We start from the raw sequence: 20698 nt of genomic DNA, 5'->3' as shown, positions 1-20698 counted from the left end.
CCCACCTACACGGGCCCCTGACCGTTTCCCTGCGCCGCTGCAAACCTGGGGCACTGCCTGATGAGATGTCCAGCTTGTCCACATCCCCAGCAGCTTTGTGGTCGGTGGCGTGTGCCAGCACGGGGAGAAGGTGACTGAAGAGCAGCCGCCTGGGTCATGCTGTGTGGTCCCCCCTGCCTCTCCGTCCGCTCAGCAGGTGCAGATGTTGCTCTGACCACTGGTGAATCCTCAGCCCCTCCAGGAGGTCCTGTCAGCATCTCCCTCTCCAACGCCAACTCCAGAGCTGCACTGAGTGTGGTTGGGCGAGCAAGCTGTGTCTGAATACGGAGCTCTTTGGGACTGAGGGCCTGTAGGAACTGATCACGGGCGAGCTCTGTCTGCACTGCAAGGGGCATGTTGTCATAGGCCCGCCTGCAGAGGCACTCAATGTCATGGGCCAGGATACGCAGCGGTTCTCCAGGCAGTCTCCGTCTGTTGTGAAACTCTGACCTCAGTAGCACAGGCTGGTTATACTGCCCAAACCGTCTCTGGAGTGCCCCAACTAGAGCAGTATAGTCTCCCCTCTCTCTTTCACTCAGCAGCAGCAGGCATGCTGCTGCATCCTCACACAGGCACAGAGCTAATTGCAATGCTTTATGTTCGACAGACCAGCCAGCTGCAGCAGCTAATAGTTCAAACTGAGCAATAAACACTTCCCACGGCGTCTTACCGCTGAACTTGGGTGTCTTTATGTTTACCGTAGCCGGCTGTGCATGGGCGCTGCCATCATTGTTTACATCACATGACCTCCGCTCCGTCCCGCCGAAATGGCGATCATGGCGCGAACGGCCCTCCAGCCGAGACAAACCTGGGGAGAACCCAGCCTCAGCAGCCAGCTGGAGCGCCGCTTCCCTCACGCTGCGAGCGGGTCGGATATCCATCTCCTGCTCCTCCTTCTTAACAGTGTTCCTCCGCATAATCGGGAGTTGTGTCCCTGAGCCGTGAGCAGAGCCGCTGGTAATAGATCCAGGCGTGGTAGTTCGTAGTTTAAGCTTCTGACACCAGTGTAACGTTCCGTTATGTCCCCCAAGCACCAGGCAGAGGTTTCGTTACTAACACCATTTAATCAGGCCGGACACACACAGAACAGCTCTCGCCGGATACAGCCAACTCTAACTCACACAAGAAAAGAGAGACCTCCCTCCCAAGAGCGACCCCCCACATCTCCTTCCGGTTCAACCCCAAAACAACCTAACTTAAAGAGAACAATAACTGTGACACACATTTAGCAATAACGTCCATCATGGATCATTACAGTATGATTCACTTGATATATAAGACTTAATCAAGAGTTCATAATTTATCATTTTTCGTGCACTTAATTATTTTTTTTTTATAAGAAACTGCCCCCCCCCCCCCCCCCCCCCCCCCCCCCCCCCCCCTTTCCCCTACTATTACTACTACTAATGTAATTCCTTTGTTATTTTCAGCTTGTACTGGACCACTGTGTTTTGAGGCTTTGAAAATTTAACATTTATAAAAGGCCATTCTTAAAGAATAGATTTTTAATAAATGGCATTATTTATATACTCATATAGGGTGCCGATTTTCTCAAGAGGGTTGCTGAGTCCCAATTTAAAAAAAAAAAAGCAAGCGCTTAACGAAACAGTTTATTTTGAAAGGTAGGGCCGGAAGTCGGCCCTCTGTCGCCGCCGCGGCGCTGTGCTGCAGAGCAGCTGCGCGCTCTCACGTCCAGTGTTTGACAAAACCTTCTTGGTTTGACTGTGCGAGCAGAACGTGCGCGGCGGTAATGGCTGCCAGGAAGAGTAAAGAAGACAACAAATGAACCCCCGAGAATCGACTCAAAGGTGAGGCTGATAACATGTTATTCCGCGGCCCAACAACTGTTGTTTCTACTGTGTATCAACTATTGTCTTGACTGTTGTGGCTACTTAGCTCGCATGTGTGTGTGTTTTGAGGCTGGATTTTTGATGGGACACACATACGCATACACATACACATAAACACACATACACATACACACACACACACACACACAGAGGACAATAAACTGTCAATATCCTGTGCTTAACACGCATGCCCCCTCTGTGCCCTGGTGCTGGTGCCGTTTAGGAGGCATGAACTTGTCTTAGCTGGATGCGCTCGGTTCCCCGTTCATGTCTATTGTGCTGAACAGATACGGACTCTTTGTTAGCTGAGGTTAACGTGATTAGCTAACGTTAGCTAAGCAACAACATCGTTAGCTGACGGTAGCCAGGCCAGATAGCAGTTAGCCTCTTCGCCAATCAGTCAAGTGGATGTCTAATGAGCCCCTTAGCATGCTGGCTGTCGTTCCTTCCGTCTGAGAGACTGCCTTTCGCTTTTTAGGAGACATCCGTCAGCTCTGAATCAGTCACTGTCACGTCCTTTAAAATGAAGTTTTATGATGAGTCCACTGACTATCGATACACAGACAGGTGTTTAACGCCGGTCATTCCCGGTGTGGCACACAGAGTTGTTGCAGTGCTAACTTGTGTTTTGCTCCAAGTCGAATGTACATGTTTAAGCAACAGTTTAGGCAGTGAAACAACAATGAAATAAGCAGTTTTTACAATAATATTTCAGTTGTAACTTTCTTGAAAATAAATATACACCGATTTACAAAATCAGTCTTTTTCTTTCACACACCAGCAGTTTTCATTTAAAATAGTGCTGAGTCTGTATTGCATTAATTATTTATTGTTATAATTAAAAGTTCTATTATTTATTTACTCCTTGTCAGTTATGACATTTTCATAGTGGTGTATAGAAAAACGTCGTGATTGCATACATTTGGGTTTCTTATTATAAAAATGTATTTTTACTCAATAAAATACTTATAATCTGCTCACCAGCCAGCTCACCTGCAGGGTAACAACCCTGTAAGAGAAACCTGTTTGTGAGGTCAGTTTAACGCGCGGCTTTTTGCGGTTGATATATGTGGTGTTGTTGACATCTCTGTCTGTCATATGTCAAACATGCAGCATTATGAAGGAGCAGAAGGATGGACTACTACGCAGCATAAATGGCTTAGTGAGCTACGTTAAGCTTAAAGTTTCTGTATCACGAAAATCAACATGATAATTTATGCTGAAAAGTAACCTGGTCCACGTTTTTCACTGATTCTTTTATTTGCAGCATGTTTTCAGTGCATTTCAGATTTTCTGCTGGGGAAATATGTTTTACATGTGCAAGTTGTTGAGCCATAGTTTACTAAACACAACTGAATTAAGCTCCAACTCTGCATGGTGTTGTCACAGGAATGTGGATGTATTAATTTGGTGATGCAGAAAATGTTTATATAGTTGGTTCTGATCTGCCGCTTAGTCTCGTTTACACTGCTGGAATTGCAGCTGCCAGAACGCACACCCAGAATACCTGTTCAAGCAATCAAATTACTTTCACTTTGATCTGCCCAAAAAACTAAAGCGATTTCCATGTCTTCCTTATCAGGTTGTGGGACAGGAAGTGCATGCACTTTAAAGTTTCAGTGCTCTAATGTGCAGCCATCACCTTAGAAATAAACAACACCTCTGAGAGCACACACTGTTAAAATAACTAACTTGAATTTAAATGTTTAATTTACCACTCTGTGCGCTGTGACCAGATTGATTTTCTGCAGCATTAATCTTTATTTTATTATTTTCTTTATTTGCAACAGTGTTGCATTGCACAGTTATTTTTTTCTGTTTATATAAAATTTTATGGGGCTCATTTTGTGCAGAAGTAGAGACATATTACCTCTGACACGCCCCTTTTTATGTGAGTGCCCACAGAGCCTGAAGCAGAAACCCCTGCTTAACAGAGAAAGTTGATACCCGTTATCTCTAACTGGGGTTTTAGGTTTTGTTGAGCCAGCTAACGCAAAGAGAGCCTGACTGTGTTTAGCTTCGTTCCTAGTACACCCCTCAGGTGTGCTATTCAGATTCCCTCATGTGGTTGTTTTTAATTGAAAGTTAAAAGTTAAAACTGCTTTTTTGTGGTGTGTAGGCCAATGATTTATAATGATGATGATAATAATTTATTATGATAATAATTTATTATTTATTATATTACAGTTTGTAAAATACTGTGTTTGCAGCTGCCTGCAGCCTTCGCTGCTGTTATACACAACCACAGCACGCTGGTTGAGCTATTACAGTGTTAAGAACAAGTATTTATTTACTTTGACAGTTTGCAGTTGTATTATTGAGTGTGTATGCAATGACGTTACTGCTTTAATCTTTACTTTTGCTGCGCTTAACTAAATTTAGTTATATTGATTATAATCCTGTCCTATTTGTTGAGTTATATCCATCCATCTATTCATTTTCTGTCTGTGAGTTATGTACTAACAATAATAATAACGTGAATAATAAAAATCAAATGGAAAAAGACGTATTCATATCTCACCACTGCAACCTCAGCACCTAGAGCCCCAAGAAAATTATAGGAAAAGCCTGATCTGACCTATCGCAGGTCACATCCTTATAAAAAATATGAACAGTGTTTTAATATTGTACAGGCCTGGCTGATATAGCTGCTTTCTTTTATTATATGTAGCAGCTTGTCACTGGGTGCATTTGCAAAGGCTTCCTTCCACAGTTCAGTGACATGAATGTTAGATTAATTGGATATTCTGAGTTGGTTGTAGCTGCTTAAATTCTATTTGAATTATCTGTGAATTATTTGCCAAGCCATTTGATAAGAGCTCAATGGTTGTTATATGTAAGCTAAGATAGCTGCAGAAAATTATGGTTTGGTTGCCTGTGTGAAAGAATCTGAGAAGCAAACAAACAAAGAAAAACAGGGTGATTGTGCTGACAGTTCTGCTGCCTGCTTTGCTTTGGTCAGAGTGACGAATATTTCATCATCAGACGGCGGAGGGTCAGTTCTGATGTCCGTGTGCCTGTCTGTTTTTTGTGACCACACACCCACAGAGAATTTAAATTACAATGCACCAACTATGCATGCGCCCCAGGTGGTGGATTTGAAAGAAGTATAACAGGAATGACTTGACTGTGACATCTCCAGCTGTCTGTGTCTGTGTCTGCAGCAGAGTATAATCAAAGCTTCACACTTCCTGGACCACATTGTGACCTTACCTGGTTTAGGACTTTTCAGGGCGACAGAGATGTTAATCTGTGCAGACGTGTAGATGAATCGCACCAATTGGGATTAAAAAGTGATGTAATCCTAAAGATGTTACTGTGAAGGAACGTTTCTGTGGCCTGAATATTGAACTGCCATCTGTGGATTGTGGATGTACACTATATTGCCAAAAGTATTCACTTGCACATACAAATCATTGAATTCAGGTGCCCCAATCATTTCCATGGCCACAGGTGAATAAAATCAAGCACCTAGGCATGAAAGAATGGGTTGCTCTCAGGTGGTCAGTATATTCTGCAGTCAACTGTTAGTGATATTATAACAAAAGTGATTGGGAACTACAGCAGCTGGGCCATAAAGTGGTAGGCCATGTAAAATTATAAAGTGGATGCTGAGGTGCATAGTGTGCAGAGGTCGCCAATTTTTGCAGTCAATTGTTACAGACCTCCAGACATCATGTGACCTTCAGATTACCTCAAGAACAGTGCAGAGAGCTTCATGGAAGGGGTTTCCATGGCAGCTGCATCCAAGCCTTACATCACCAAGTGCAATGCAAAGCGTCAGGTGCAGTGGTGTTAACCACGCTGGCACTTGACTCTAGAGCAGTGGAGTTGTGTTGTCTAGAGCGATGAATCACGTTTCTCCGTCTGGTAATCTGGTGGATGAGTCTGGGTTTGGTGGTTGCCAGGAGAACAGTACTTGTCTGACTGCATTGTGCCAAGTGTAAAGTTTGGTGGAGGGGGGATTATGGTGTGGGGTTGTTTTTTAAGAGTTGGGTTCGGCCCCTTAGTTCCAGTGAAAGGAACTCTTAATGCTTCAGCATACCGAGACACTTTCATGCTCCAAACTTTGTGGGAACAGTTTGGGGATGGTCCCTTCCTTTTCACGTGACTGCACAGCAGTGCAAAAAGCAGGTCCATAAAGACATGGATGAGGGAATTTGGTGTGGAAGAACTTGACTGGCCTGCACAGAGTCCTGACCTCAACCTGATGGAGCACCTTTGGGATGAATTAGAGCAGAGACTGAGCCAGGCCTTCTCATCCAGCATCAGTTTCTGACCTCACAAATGTGCATCTGGAAGAATGGTCATAAATTCCCATAAACACTCTTAAACCTCATGGAAAGCTTTCACATAAACTGCTATAGCTGCAAAGGGTGGGCTTAATATATTAAACCCTATGGATTAAGAGTGGGATGTCACTCAAGTTCATATGCGTGTGAAGGCAGACGAGTGAAAAACTTTGGCAGTATAGTGTATTACTCACTGTGGGAAGTTGTCATTGCTGCTCTTTGAATCCGGTTTGAGTCAACACACTGTTTGAATTCCTCCATCGGCTGGTGTAAGAGTCATCCAAATGACTGTGACTGTGGTGATTGTGGTGATGGATAATTAATTGATTCTGCACCACTTCCTGAGCATGCAGCTGAACACTTTCTCTAACATCTGTTTAAGCTCTGCTCCCACAAGGAGAGATACAGACAGTCTTAACCACCTCATACCACAGTACCTGCATTCATTTTAGATTTAAGCCCCTTACTGTATCATGTTTAGATTTTTATTGCACTCTTCACTTTGTCTTTTCAGTTTAAATAGTTAGTGATTTTAGTTTTTATTTTATTGAGCTGTGTTGCTTTCCATGTTTTGGGACAAAGCGTATCTTATTTAATGCATTACTTTGGTGTTGCAAAGTCGGGGCAGAGGGATGGGGAGAACTGGTTTATGTGCTGCTGTGGTGATCTCAGAGAGGTTGCAGAGCTGAACAAGGATTATTGTTGCTACTTTTACAGAAGGTGAAGTTGAACTGTGGGGCAAGATACTCAGTGGCGTGGCAGCTGATAATTGCTTTGTTTTTTATTTGTTACAAAGTTGGTTTGGTTAACTTATTCACCTAACATTAACATCATATCGATTGTGAAAGCACTTAGTACGAGGCTTCATAATAGGGATTTAGAAACAAATGGGTTTGTAGTCCACAGTGAGTCACTATGTCCATCATTTTGGGAAATACTACTGTGGTTTTAGACTCACTAAATCTTTCAAAGTGAGCTTAACTCTCACATTATCTCTCCACAGTGAGGACTAGGATGGTAAGCAGCCAGCCGAAGTACGAACTCATCCAGGAGGTGGGGCGTGGCAGTTACGGTGTGGTCTATGAGGCAGTAGTGAAGCGCACAGGTGCTCGAGTGGCGGTGAAAAAGATCCGCTGCCACTCTCCAGAGAATGTGGAACTGGCCCTTCGGGAATTCTGGGCCCTCAGCAGCATCCAAAGCCAGCACCCGAATGTCATCCACCTGGAGGAGTGTATCTTGCAGCGGGACCAGCTAGCCCAGAGGATGAACCATGGCTCCAGTTCACCACTCTACCTTGAGGTGAGGACACAAAACTCATTCTATCAGTGAAGATGGGAAATGCAAAACTTTAAAATAGCTTAAAAATCCCAAACAGGTGCATCTGTTTTGCTAATTAATGAAGGGAATGCTTGATTTGTTAGTTAGCTCATCTGTCTTATTTGTATTCACAACACTTGTAGCTGCTTCAAGATTCAACAAAGAGAACTGATAATGACTTTCAGAACTAGCACTAGCGAGGGGCCGTCCAGCATAATAATAATAATGTTAATAATAATAATAATATGATTAAGTCTTGTGAATTGTAGCACTCTGGAGAGTCTTAACTTCAATTTCTGTTAGAATAATGATTTCCTGATGGACCTTTTCTTGAGGAACTTTATTTTTGCTTCCAGGTAAAAGTGTCTGTTTTCTTTAAGTTGAAAAGCTTGTATACGGTCACATGAAAAAGTTTTTGCAGAACTTTATGCAGTCTTGCAAAAACTAAGTACATCATTACTGCTTCACTAGGAATTAAGAGGGTAAGTAGCAGCCAGGTGCTGCTAAACAAATGCACTTGATTAACTGATCATCAGCAAGTGTGAACCCCTCTGTAAAAGCAGATGTTTTGAGAGTGTGCTGTCTGGAGCAGGATTCAGGTGTGCCACAATTTTTCCAGGAGAGGACGTTCTAGCAAATTCAGTCCAGGGTCAGACCATGCAATGCTTGGAGAAATTGCAGAAAAAACCCCCAAAAGCTGCATCTCAGAGTCTAAAGGCCTCAGTTAGCATGTGACCTGTTAAAGGTCATTTAGAAAGAGACAGAACAAGTTTGACTTGTTTGGAAGAGCTACCAGGAGAAGGCACAGCTGAGGTTTGCATCTGAACAAACCTCAAGACTTGTGGAACAATGGCCCTCATTTACTAACAGTGTGTACACACAAACCAGTGTGGAAATACTGCCTGAACATTTCACATGCAAAGCAGTGATTTATCAATATTTTTGTATCTAAATATGTTCTGGTTGTCTTGGGAAATTTAACTCCCAAGACTTTAAAATGAACAGTACTACTACTACTATTAATTCTTCTTATTATTATTATTATTGCTTTTGGGTTATTAATTATAATTTTCTAAAACAACATAAGCCACAAAATGCTCAGAATGACACTTAAATTAACAAAAATTGCATGAAGGACCAGGAGGGATCATTTTGACCCCGTTCTGCAACAACAGCAGTGATGGTAAGAAATTAAGTTAGCAGCGTAACCACATTAACCTCTAGCATCCTCTGCTGAATGGAGGTTTAAAGCACTTCTGCGTTTACTTCACTTCTCATACCTGGAAGCTATTTCCATACTGAATGCTGTCTATGGTTGCATAGGCCTTGATGCGCGTGTGTTGCATGTGTTATTTGTGGAGATGTTACATGAAACCATAGCAAGGCAGATTTGAGTTACAATGAAACTTGTAATGATATTATTTTGGTACATCACTGGGGAAATGGCCTAAATCAAATAGGGAGCAATTGAAGAAGAAGAAGAAACAGCCTTTATTGTCCCACAGAGGGGAAATTTGGGTGTAACAGCAGCCGCAGTTATTATAAATATAAATAAAGATATAATAATTTACACTATTAAGAAAAGAATATATATAAAATCAACAAACAAGATTAACCTTAATACTACTAATAATAACACTATATACAATGTACATGATGTGCCTGTGTGTTGAACCTTAACAGGCCGGACTATTTACAGTATATTATATATTATCCTACATTGTGTAGGTTATTGTGGTTTTTGTTGGGAGCAGTGATGATTATAAAGTCTTACAGCTGCTGGGAGGAAGGATCTACGGTAACGCTCCTTTGTGCATTTAGGATGCAGCAGTCTGTCACTGAAGGAGCTCTCCAGCTCAGCAACAGTTTCATGCATGGGATGGGAGACCTTGTCCATCAGTGATGTTATTTTGGTCAGAGTCCTTCTGTCTCCCACCACCTGCACTGAGTCGAGAGGACATCCTAGGACAGAGCTGGCTTTCCTGATGAGCTTGTCTATCCTCTTCCTCTCAGCTGTAGACAAGCTGCTGCTCCAACCTACTGCTGCATAGAAGATGGCTGATGCCACCACAGAGTCATAGAAGGTCTTCAGGAGTGTCCCCTGCACTCCAAAAGACCTCAGCCTTCTCAGCAGGTAGAGTCTGCTCTGACCCTTCCTGTAGAGCGCATCAGTGTTATGAGTCCAGTCCAGTTTATTGTTTAGGTGAACACCCAGGTACTTATAAGAGTCCACTATCTCAATGTCCACACCCTGGATGTTCACCGGTGTCCGTGTGGTGGGTCTGCGCCTGCGGAAATCCACCACCAGCTCCTTGGTTTTAGCGGCGTTGATCAGGAGGTGGTTCCGCTGGCACCAGTCCACAAAGTCCTGAGTCCACTGTCTGTACTCTGAGTCATCCTCACCTGTGATGAGGCCAACTATGGCAGGGTCGTCAGAGAACTTCTGCAGATGGCAGCGTGGGGAGTTGATGGAGAAGTCTGCAGTGTAGAGGGTGAAGAGGAACGGTGCCAGCACAGTTCCCTGTGGGGCCCCCGTACTGCAGACCAGCCTGTCAGAGACACAGCCCTGTGTCCTCACGTACTGTGGGCGGTCAGTGAGGTAGTCCAGTATCCACTCGGAGATGTGGTGGTCCACTCCTGACAGTTCCAGCTTGTCTCTCAGAAGTCCTGGCTGGATGGTGTTAAAAGCACTGGAGAAATCAAAGAACATGATCCTCACAGTGCTTCCAGGCTTCTCCAGGTGGGTCAGAGCTCGGTGCAGGAGGTAGATGATGGCGTCATGCACCCCGATGCCAGGCCGGTAGGCGAACTGCAGCGGGTCCAACGGAGACGACACCATGAGGCGTAGATGGTTGAGGACCAGCCTCTCGAGGGTCTTCATTAGATGCAATGTCAGGGCTACCGGCCTGTAGCTGCTAAGATCCTTTGGATGTTTGGTCTTTGGTACCGGTACCACACAGGAGGTCTTCCACAGTTGTGGTACTTTCCCCAGCTTCAAGCTCAGGTTGAACATGTATCCCATGATGCCACACAGCTGATCTGCGCAGCACCTCAGGAGCCTGGAGCTGATGCCGTCTGGACCAGCAGCCTTTCGCACCTTGATCTTACGTAGCTCCTTCCTCACATGATGAGTTGAGAGGGACAAGATGGAGGTGGGGGATGGGGGTTGTGAGATGGAGTCCTCAGAAGTGAAGGGGGTGGGTGATGGCTGAGAGCTGAGAGGTGTGAGGTCCCAAGAAGAAGAAAGGTTGGCAGTCATTAAAGATGGTGGGGCTGACAGCAGGGGGGACTGGGCTGGGGGAGGGGTGGGTGGCTGGTCAAACCTGTTAAAGAACTGGTTCAGGTTGTTCACCCACTCTAAGTCTCCCACAATCCTAGGGCTTGGTTTGTGGCCTGAAATTGAGTTCAAGCTCCTCCAAACCCCACTGATGTTGCTCTGCTGTAGCTGGTCCTCCATCTTCTTCCTGTAGATGTTTTTTCCATCCCTGATTTTCCTTCTCAGATCCTTCTGCACGGCTCTCAGCTCCTCCTTATTTCCTGATCTAAAGGCTCTCTTCTTCTCCTTCAGGAGAGCCTTTATTTCAGAGTTGATCCAGGGTTTGTTGTTTGAAAAACACCGTACCCTCCTGGTGGGCACAGTGTTTTCCACGCAGAAATTGATGTAATCAGTGATGCAGTCCGTGATGCTGTCGATGTCCTCCCCATGAGGGGCACAAAGCTCTTCCCACACAGTGGAGCTAAAGCAGTCTCTCAGAGCTTCTTCAGTCTCCTCAGACCATTGGGAGGGAAAACCTGTTTGTCATGAACGAAAAGGCATTCGTTTCCTGTGGAACTATATTTAGTTCAAAAGTCAAGTGCAAGAAAAAACAATCCACACAAATAATTACAAATAATAATTATTCATTCCTCACAAGTACAGGTGCTGGTCATAAAATTAGAATATCATGAAAAAGTTGATTTATTTCAGTAATTCATATATTGGGGTTTTCATTAGTTGTCAGTTATAATCATCAAAATTAAAAGAAATAAACATTTGAAATAAATCAACTTTTTCGTGATATTCTTACATTATGACAGCACCTGTATATCCATAAACCTTCTGTGTAGTCTTCCTCTTTTCCTCCTGCCTGGCAACTCCAGTGTTGGCACAATACTAAAATTTCAGACTTGATATCGATATCCACAAAAATACCCATTACCATTTCTGATACCATGGGGAAAATGACAAAAAATATATAAAGATTGGGAAAATATAAGCAATAGGCTTAATAACAGTTTTTTTTTAAAAAGAAAACTAATGCATGCAAACTCGAACAAACTGAGGCTAAATTGTAAAGAAGAGTGGGCCAGAAATTCCTCCAGAATGATGAAAGAGATTCATAAAATCCTATAGGAAACAATTTCATCAAGTTTTTGCTGCTAAAGGTGGTGCTACAATCTACTGAATCATTGGGGTGTACTTAGTTTTTCACAGGACTGCATGGAGTCCTGTGAAAGCTGAGCTAAAACAGCAGGGCTGCTGCTGCTGCTTTAAAGCAACAAAAAGATTATTTTAGTTAGTTTACATTGAAGGGGGTGAACTAACTGGTTACTGCACAATGTTTCTGTTTAGTTTAAATTTTTACTATGGATTAGTATTGGATTATCAATTGTGTTTTATTTATTTATGTATTTATGACAACTCTAAATACAAGACGAGTCATAAGTGGCAACCTTTGGGTTTGTTACATAAACTTATTGCAGTTAGGTGAGACTGGATATCTGTGATTTCTCTGCATGCGTGCTGCGCTGCTTATTGTGGGTTGGCTGAAGGGCTGGCATTGTCACTGTTGGAATCTGTTGTCTGTGGTCCCACTGTTGCATGAATGTACTTTCAGATTGAGGTTTTGGAGCGGTTTGAAGGCCCTTATTTCCAGTCAACCTCTCGGTAACCTGTCATGTCACAGTGCCATTCTGCTGTCTGATGGCGGCCTCACAGGCCTGATTAGCACCTATAAGCAGCTCACAGGGCTATTGTGAAACTATTCATTCAGTTTTTCTGCAGTGCTAGCACTGGAAACCTTCCAAGAATCCTTTTATTCCAGCTCCCCCTGTTTTTTTTTTATTTTTATAATTGCTCTGTAATGTTCCAGGACACGCTTACAGTAGAGTGAGTAATAATGGGGTAGAATTATCTGACTACACCAACTGTAGGATAATTTGCATCTATTGTTTTTGAGTAGTGGATTTCTTGGCTAGAGGCATGTCAAACAATTGGCATCCATTTGTTTAAATCAGGATTTCCACTAGGAATTCCCTACTGCAAAATTCAGAACATTTGTTTTGCTGTAAGGCATCAGTAGCTTCATTGCATGTGATAAGTGTATTTTTTTATGCATGAACAGTACATTTTAAGTATTTCAGCTGGGATGTTAAAAGCTGTCACAGGTAGTTGGACAGCTGACACTGTGCTCATATAACTTGAGTGGCACTTGTTCAGTTCACAGCTTTAAATCCTTCCACCTTACTGCCCTTTTTTTTCTGCCTTTTTTTCTATTTAACCTGCTTTCTGTAATTGCACATCTGAAGTCTTAATCTTGTAATGAAACTTACTGACTAACATCATTGATTAAATATTTGTTAAAGTTATAAATAATTTAGTGCCTGCAGTGATCTTTTGGACTGTGGGAGGAAAACTTGAGCACCTGAAGAAAGCTCACACAGAAAAAGGCCCCATTAAGGTTTTTAACCTAGAACCACTGTGCCACCTAACAGCAAAGGACGGGAACGTTTCCAGCACCAGATGGTATCATCTCTTTGTAAGCAGTTAGAAAAAAAAAATATTGAAGCTTTTGGGCCACTTTCCTTTACAGTTCATTGGGGTTTGTTTATATCTCTAAAGTCCTGCTGCAGCATTTCAGTTGGGTTGAGGTCACAACTTTGACTGGGCCTTGATTGTTTTCTGTTTTAGCCATTCTGCTGTAGATTTGTTGGTGTGCTTGGGATCACTGTCTTGTTGCATGAACCATTTTTGGTTAAGCGTTAACTGTCAGGCAGATGGCCTCACATTTAACTCTAGAATATTTTGGTATACAGAAGAGTTTGTGGTCAACTTAATGACTGCAAGCTGTGCAGGGCCCTGTGGTTAGAAAACAAGCCCAAATCATCACCCCGCTACCACTGCACTTGACAGTTGGTATGAAGTATTTCTGCTGATAGGCTGTGTTTAGTTTTCAATGTGGTGTTGTGCATTATGGCCAAACATCTCCACATTGGCCTTGTCTGTCCAAAGGACATTGTTCCATTGTTTGCTGTGATGTTCTTTTTAGAGAGCGCTGCTTTCTCCTGGTAACTTCCAAACAAGTCATACTTGTTTAGTTGTTTTTGAATTGCATGCTTATGGACTTAACATTTAAAAATGCTAACTGAGGTCTGCAGACTCTGAGATGCAGCTTTTGGGTTTTTTGCAATTTCTCTGAGCATTGCACGGCCTAATGTTGGGGTGAATTTGCTGGGCCATCCCCTCCTGGCAGCGTGGCATTCCTGAATGCTCCAGACCAACAAGCTGCCAAAACCTCTGCTTTTATAGAGGTGGTCAAACTTCAATTCAGTTCAATTCAATGCAGTTTTATTTATATAGTGCCAATTCACTATAACACTCACCTCCAAGCACCTTTATATTGTATGGCAAAGACTCCACAATATTAGTAGGAAACGCCAGCAATCACATGATCCCCTATGAGCAAGCACTTAGGCCGCTTTTCCCCTGACGGGGTGCCAGTGCCAGTATTTGAACCATTCAGCGTTTTTTTTCCACTGCGAACGTACTCTGTTCAACTCAGGCCTCGCAGGCTAGTTGGTCTCGAACCAAGAACGCGTGACGAAAGCGGCAGAAGGGCGTGACTCTGCCATCTCAACATCAAGTTTTCTACCATATTACATGTGTATTACATGAGAAAAGTGAAGCGATTTTCACAGCTGTGAATTAGGTTGGGCTCTAAGGCTGAACTTGCTGCTTTGTATCAGTTCATGTCAGATAAAAGGACACAAAGTGCGTACTTGTCGTCTTGCTGGTTATCGCTGTCTGTGTTCACCTCTGTGCTGCACACAGATGCTGCAGTAGTTTGGTTTGGACTGTAAACTATGTTTGCAGCACAAGAAAGGGGAGCGTGTTCTCCCACGTTTGCGGTCTTTGGCTTCCGTGTCCAGACGAGGACCCTCCCACACTCATACGTAAAAGATCAGTTCACGAGGCGCGGTGGAAACGCGGGCCCGTTCTTAAGTGTTTTGCCGGTTCACTGAAACCGGCACCAGCACCTCGGCAGTGGAAAAGTAGCATTAATGACAGTGGGAAGGAAAAGCTCCCTTTTTAACAGTAAGAAACCTCTAACAGAATGCTCAGGGAGGGATGGCCATCTGTCGTGACTGGTTAGGAGTGAGGGGAAAGAGGAAAGGGCAGAGAGAGGGACAGCAGAAAAGGCAAACAATTAGGGGAGACGGCTACACTGTAATGAATTCGGTTCAGTTTTATTTATATAGCTCCAAATCACAACAGCAGTCACCGCACGATGCTTTATATTCCAAGGTAGAGACCCTACAGTAATACAGAGAAAATCCCAACAATCAGATGACCCCCCCCTATGTGCGAGCACTCGGTGACAGTGGGAAGGAAAAACTCCCAGCAGAACCAGGCTCAGGGAGGGGCAGCCATCTGCCGATTGGAGGTGAGTGGAGGAAGACAGGACAAAAGACATGCTGTAGAAGAGAGCCAGAAATGAATTGATAGTTCCAGTAAAGTTTATTCAGACTGCAATGCTGTGTCTTTAGCGATGACGAATTAATTCAAATTTAATAGTTAATTTAAATAATACTGCATGTATTGCACTTGTATTACTGGATATTTTAAAATGGGCTTGAGATTTTTATACTTGAGAGTTGTCAGTTTTATTGTCTTTACCCAAAGTGTGTGAACGAATTCTGAAGGAAACAACTATCAGTGAATTTTGTGTACTGTTACAACCATGGCTTAAACCATTGCATCTAAAATGCTCCAAACACTGAATGTATTAACCAGAATTTTCTCAGAAATAGATTATATAGTGAAAAAATGATAACATAAATCCATTTTTTTTTTCCAATCAAGGTTCACCTTAACTGATTGTCAATACTTACAAGTACCTCTATTTCAACTGCCATGTCAGCATTTTCACTAACTGGTAACATAACTGCCACCACACAAAGTCCAGAGAGGCATCCCAGTTAGCTTTAATTCAGTGAGAAATGCAATGAGTTTCTTGTCTGGTGTCAAAGGGAGATTAAATTAATTTCTGTTCTGTGATGGGGAAAAAAGAAGTGCACCCCCTCAGATGGCTTTGATTGAAAAGACGGTCCTATGAATGGACGTGATAGACAAACATATTCTGAATACTTAGACGGGGCAACATTTTTCAGTTAGGGGAGGAAAATGTAACTCCTTAAGACTGCAGAACTGTGTGTTAATAAATTATAAATTATATAAATATAAAAAGGTATAATTTATAACTTAAGCCAACCCTAGGGCCCAGGCTGTTTTAAATGTAGATGGGCGTTTGGCGTGAGTGGCTGATGTAACCGTGGTGTGATCCAGCACTATTTAAAATATATATGTATACATGCTTTTCTTCTTCTGTGTTTCTTCTGCAGCTTGTGGAGACATCTTTGAAGGGGGAGATCACCTTTGACCCATGCTGTGCCTACTATTTGTGGTTTGTTATGGACTTCTGTGATGGGGGCGACATGAATGCCTACTTGCTGTCCCGCAAACCTAGCCGCAAGACCAACACCAGCTTTATGCTGCAGCTGGGCAGCGCCCTTGCTTTCCTGCACCGTAACCAGATCATACACCGTGACCTCAAACCAGACAATATCCTCATCTCCCAGGCCTGCACGCCGGCCGGGTCGTCCGAGCCCACCCTCAAAGTGGCTGACTTTGGCCTGAGCAAGGTCTGTTCTACTTCCGGGCTCAACCCTGAGGAGCCAGCCAGCGTCAACAAGTGCTTCCTGTCCACAGCTTGTGGAACAGACTTCTACATGGCCCCGGAGGTCTGGGAAGGTCACTACACGGCCAAGGCCGATATCTTCGCCCTGGGGGTGATTATCTGGGCCATGGTGGAGCGCATCACCTTTGTGGACGTGGAGACTCAGAAGGAGCTGCTGGGGAGCTACGTGCAGCAGGGCTCAGAGATTGTACCACTAGGAGAGGCTCTGTTAGAGAACCCAAAGATGGAGCTGCTGATCCCTGCCCGGAAAAAGAGCATGAACAGCCACATGAAGCAGCTGATCAGGGAGATGCTGTCGGCCAACCCTCAGGAACGTCCGGACGCCGTTGAACTGGAGCTCAGACTGGTCCGTATCGCTTGCAGAGAGCTTGACTGGGACACGTGATTGACGAGCAAACATCACCACAAACTCAGCCCATCAAGCACATGGACACATTCTCATCAACTACTGTTAACAAAGATGGTCACATAATGGGGAGTTACAGTTTTTAACTAGGGAACAGAGAATAGTCATCATTGGTTGTAATATTGATTATACTTCATCCACTGTTCAAAGCACCCATGTTCTATGTCTTTATATTGAAGAGGGGAGATGTAAGGTCCGCTGCTGCTGCTCTAAACTGCAGCCTAGTCTCAGGCTAATCACATCACAGCTTCCACTTCCTCATTTCACATATCACTCAAGCATGATGGAAGAGCAAAATGACCCTAGAACTCCTGCTTTTAATTAGAAAGGACAGTTAAACCCTTTGTCTCCAAATGCCACCCAAGACTCGGTGCTAATTACGAAATGCAATATGAGACATCATCCTGTGATTGATTTTTTTTTTTGTTCTTCAGAAAACATTTACCCAAAGGGCCAATACTAAAATCCAGTCACCTCATCATGTTGAATGTTGCTATGAAGCCATTTGTGGCTTTGACAGAACCTGACATAAAACTGATTTCTACCTGGGTATTACCACCAGCATTACAATCTACAGTATTTACATGAAGATTGGAGTCTATTATGACATCAAATACAAATATGCCCTGAACGCTCAGGTATTAATAACATACAGCATGATGGTATTTGAAGACAAAAGTCAACTGTCGAGGGCAGTTTTGCTTATTGGTGCTTGAAGGTAACTTTTTTCCCCTGACAGCTGCTTTATTGGTGCATGGGTGGAGGACTTTTTTTCTTCTTCTTTTTTTTTTAATCAGCAAGTGTCAAGCCAGCAGGGGCTTGTGGTTGGGAGTATCTGCATGTTGCAAACATTAAGATAAATTGACTGGTTCCAGACACACGCCTGACCAATTGACCAGAATGTATAACGATGGAGAGTGGTCCCCTTTATTTACATAGAGCCTTAAACACTTTCAGCCATGAAGCACTTAATCCAGTCAGTGAGGCACAGAGCCTAAAGGATCATTCAGGTTAATTACAAGTTTGTCCCAATTTTTGTGGATCTCCCTGAAACCCCTTTTAGACTGGATTTCTGACATTTTAGCTTCACTTTATTATTAAAGTGTCATTTAGGCATGGGTAATCTTTACACTGATGTGACCTGACTTTAGACAGATATCAGGGACCGGTACAGAAAAAGGACAAGACAGGGTAAGAAGTTACATTTAATATTTGAGGCTCTTGTGATAAAGCTGGTTGGTTATCCACATTGCAGAGGACGAACAGATCTCTGATCAGTCTAAAGGCATTGTTCCTAATTATGTACATTGCACTGTTTAAAAAAAAAATGCCACTTTTAAACAATGTCTGGGATTAGGCTGCTGTCATGGTTTGTCGGCACGTTATATGCAATCATTTTAATGCATCTAAATGTGTGCAAGCCTGACGGTAAACTTAATTGTAATCAATCAGACCGATTCGGTATTGAAAGTCATGACAAGCGACACAGATTTTGAATATAATATATTCTGTAATCAGTTGCAAGAAACTTAGTTTAACTTTCAGTACTCAAAAGCAATGGTGCATGAATACGTGTATGATAAAACACTGCATTATTATAGCACTTACTGAGCATTCAGAGTGATCGAGTACAATGTCATCTGTGAGAACCTGCACTGAATTTTTTGGGGGGCGGGGGCTCCTTTTAAACAACTATGTAAATTTCAGCTTGTGCCACAAAAAAAAGTAAAAATCGAAAACCAAACTGGCCATTTAATAAGTTTTACATATTCTTAAAAACTGCAGAAACATGCAAATTCCTAAATTAATTCTCCAGGTTAGTGCACAGAACGTTTTGTACAAATAATAAAAAACAGTAATAAAAAAGGGAAGACTTTAGAACGGAACAGTTTAGGGCTGCAACAATCAACTATTTTAGTAATCAAGTATTATATTGATTATTCCATCGATTAATTGACAAATTGGATAAGATATACTTGTTAATGAGCATTAATTAATATTAAAAAGAGGGGAAAAAACTGCATAACTGCATACATCTGTCCCCTCTGTACCAAACAATTGCTAGTATTAAAGGCAGCACTAGCTAGCAGACTGTGGTCATAGCGATCCGTTGTGGTAGCTAACGCCTGAATAACGGGGGGGGGGGGGGGGTCTGCATTACATTTTCAAAGAGGTGAACATGAAGCTGTAGCCCAGGATAATTAGCAAAGAATCACATCTGAGCCTTATCAGCTGGTTACTGGTCATAGCCAGTCAGCTGAAAGTAGTCCAATTACAGTCAACTACCAATCAATTTGTGGCCTCTGGTGTCTACAACTAATTATGTCAGCAAACGCAGGCACTGCAGATCAACTTGTAATGCCAGCCAAAGTCATTTAGATATAAAACTGCCACACTAAGGTATAGTATTAAATATTTTGTAACATTTGGAAAATCAGCTTAGTGCTCCTTCTTTAGTAAATCAGTAAATCAGAGTCTATATAGTATCTCATATTCCAACCTGTAATTACAGGTGCTCACGTTGAGTTTTACCCTCAAAAAGTGGTTTTCTGAATAAGCTGTTGGCACATTTACAAACTATTTATTGTGACTGACACAGATGGAACACAGCCATCATTAATGGTAATGATTACTTCTGTTCTTACCTACTTTGGTATGTCTGTTTTTTGATGACCTGAGCCAGGGCAGGGTTATCATAGCCAATAGAAATAATGTCCATAATAATGAAAATTCATCCCAAATTGTAATAAATCAGAATGATCCTTCAGAAAGAACCAAGCTGGAACTTTGTGGAGCGACTCCCCCGCATGTGCTAAGCAAATAAACTTGACACAAATCCCAGTGTTGCTTAGAAAAATCAATTATGTGAAGTTAGAGCTGCTCATGTTCTAATAGTGGTGACATAAGTACTCACACATGTTCAGACCTGATTTGTAAAAGGGGTGATGAATGGAGCGAAGCACTTTTTTTTTTCTTTCTTAATAGTTTATATTGTTCATAACTACCTACTGCATTATGTGGTGGAGCTGTCTGAGTCTGGATTGGGTGTGATAACCACGTAGGTCTTTGTTTACCAGGCTGAGCACAATGTCAGCCAGCGCTGTTAGTTATGCACGCTGCACCTCTCACCTTCAGGGAAGAAGCAAGAGAGAACGTCAGCAGATGCCATCCTCCATGAGCCGGAGGATGTTCTGCTTTTTCTCTTTTCTTTGACGCATAATTCTGTTGTGTGTTGTATGTGTTTAACTTGATCTCCTCTCACTGTGTCACTGCTCCTCATTTCCTTTGGCTCTGGGTCTTACAGTAATCCTTTTCTTCATGCTCCTGACAGGCTAATTCTAAGCCTATTAAGCTGTTGCAGCACTTGGCACAGGATCATGCTCGGGACCCCTTTTGCCTTTCAGGTCATACATAATGCCTGCGCTTCTCCTTTTTTTTTTTTTTTTTTTTTAAAAGACCTTAAAAGTTCACAAATCTTGGATTGCTTCACAGCTCTCAAACTGGCAGAAAATCCCCACCTCCAAGCTTGTTGCACTTTTTTTTTTGCTAGATGACCTTCCCCCCCCCCCCCCCCCCCCCCCCCCCCCCCCCCCCCCCCCCCCCCCCCCCTTTTTTTTTAAAGCTCTAATAGCTTGATTTACTGTCATGATTCATTTTGACACTAGGATGGATGCTTTTGGTACAACTAGCAATACCACAAAATCAGTATTACAATACTTGGGCAATGTTGCTTTCGCTTCAAGAATGTTGGGACTCGAATTAGGTCACCCGTATCGT

The 20698-nt window shown here is 42.9% G+C and overlaps 1 protein-coding gene across 1 annotated transcript; it reads left to right on the top strand.

The window, feature by feature from the left end:
• Positions 1-1713: 1713 nt before the first annotated feature.
• Positions 1714-20478, top strand: pdik1l (PDLIM1 interacting kinase 1 like). Its single transcript, XM_030740337.1, has 3 exons — positions 1714-1847; positions 7185-7480; positions 16160-20478. Exons 2-3 carry the CDS (start codon positions 7196-7198, stop codon positions 16898-16900), a joined length of 1026 nt encoding a protein of 341 aa, XP_030596197.1. The 5' UTR covers positions 1714-1847; positions 7185-7195; the 3' UTR covers positions 16901-20478.
• The last annotated feature ends 220 nt before the right edge of the window (positions 20479-20698 follow it).

This window comes from Archocentrus centrarchus, chromosome 11 (genome assembly GCF_007364275.1).
Source record: "Archocentrus centrarchus isolate MPI-CPG fArcCen1 chromosome 11, fArcCen1, whole genome shotgun sequence".
NCBI classification, from domain to species: Eukaryota; Metazoa; Chordata; class Actinopteri; order Cichliformes; family Cichlidae; genus Archocentrus; species Archocentrus centrarchus.
This window is presented reverse-complemented; position numbering and strand designations above follow the sequence as displayed.

What these genes read in the sequence shown, in the direction of transcription:
- pdik1l (XM_030740337.1), top strand. Translation starts at nt 7,196, where the DNA reads ATGGTAAGCAGCCAGCCGAAGTACGAACTCATCCAGGAGGTGGGGCGT. An exon ending in GTTCACCACTCTACCTTGAG is followed by an intron (nt 7,481 to 16,159) that starts GTGAGGACACAA and finishes TTTCTTCTGCAG; the next exon opens with CTTGTGGAGACATCTTTGAA.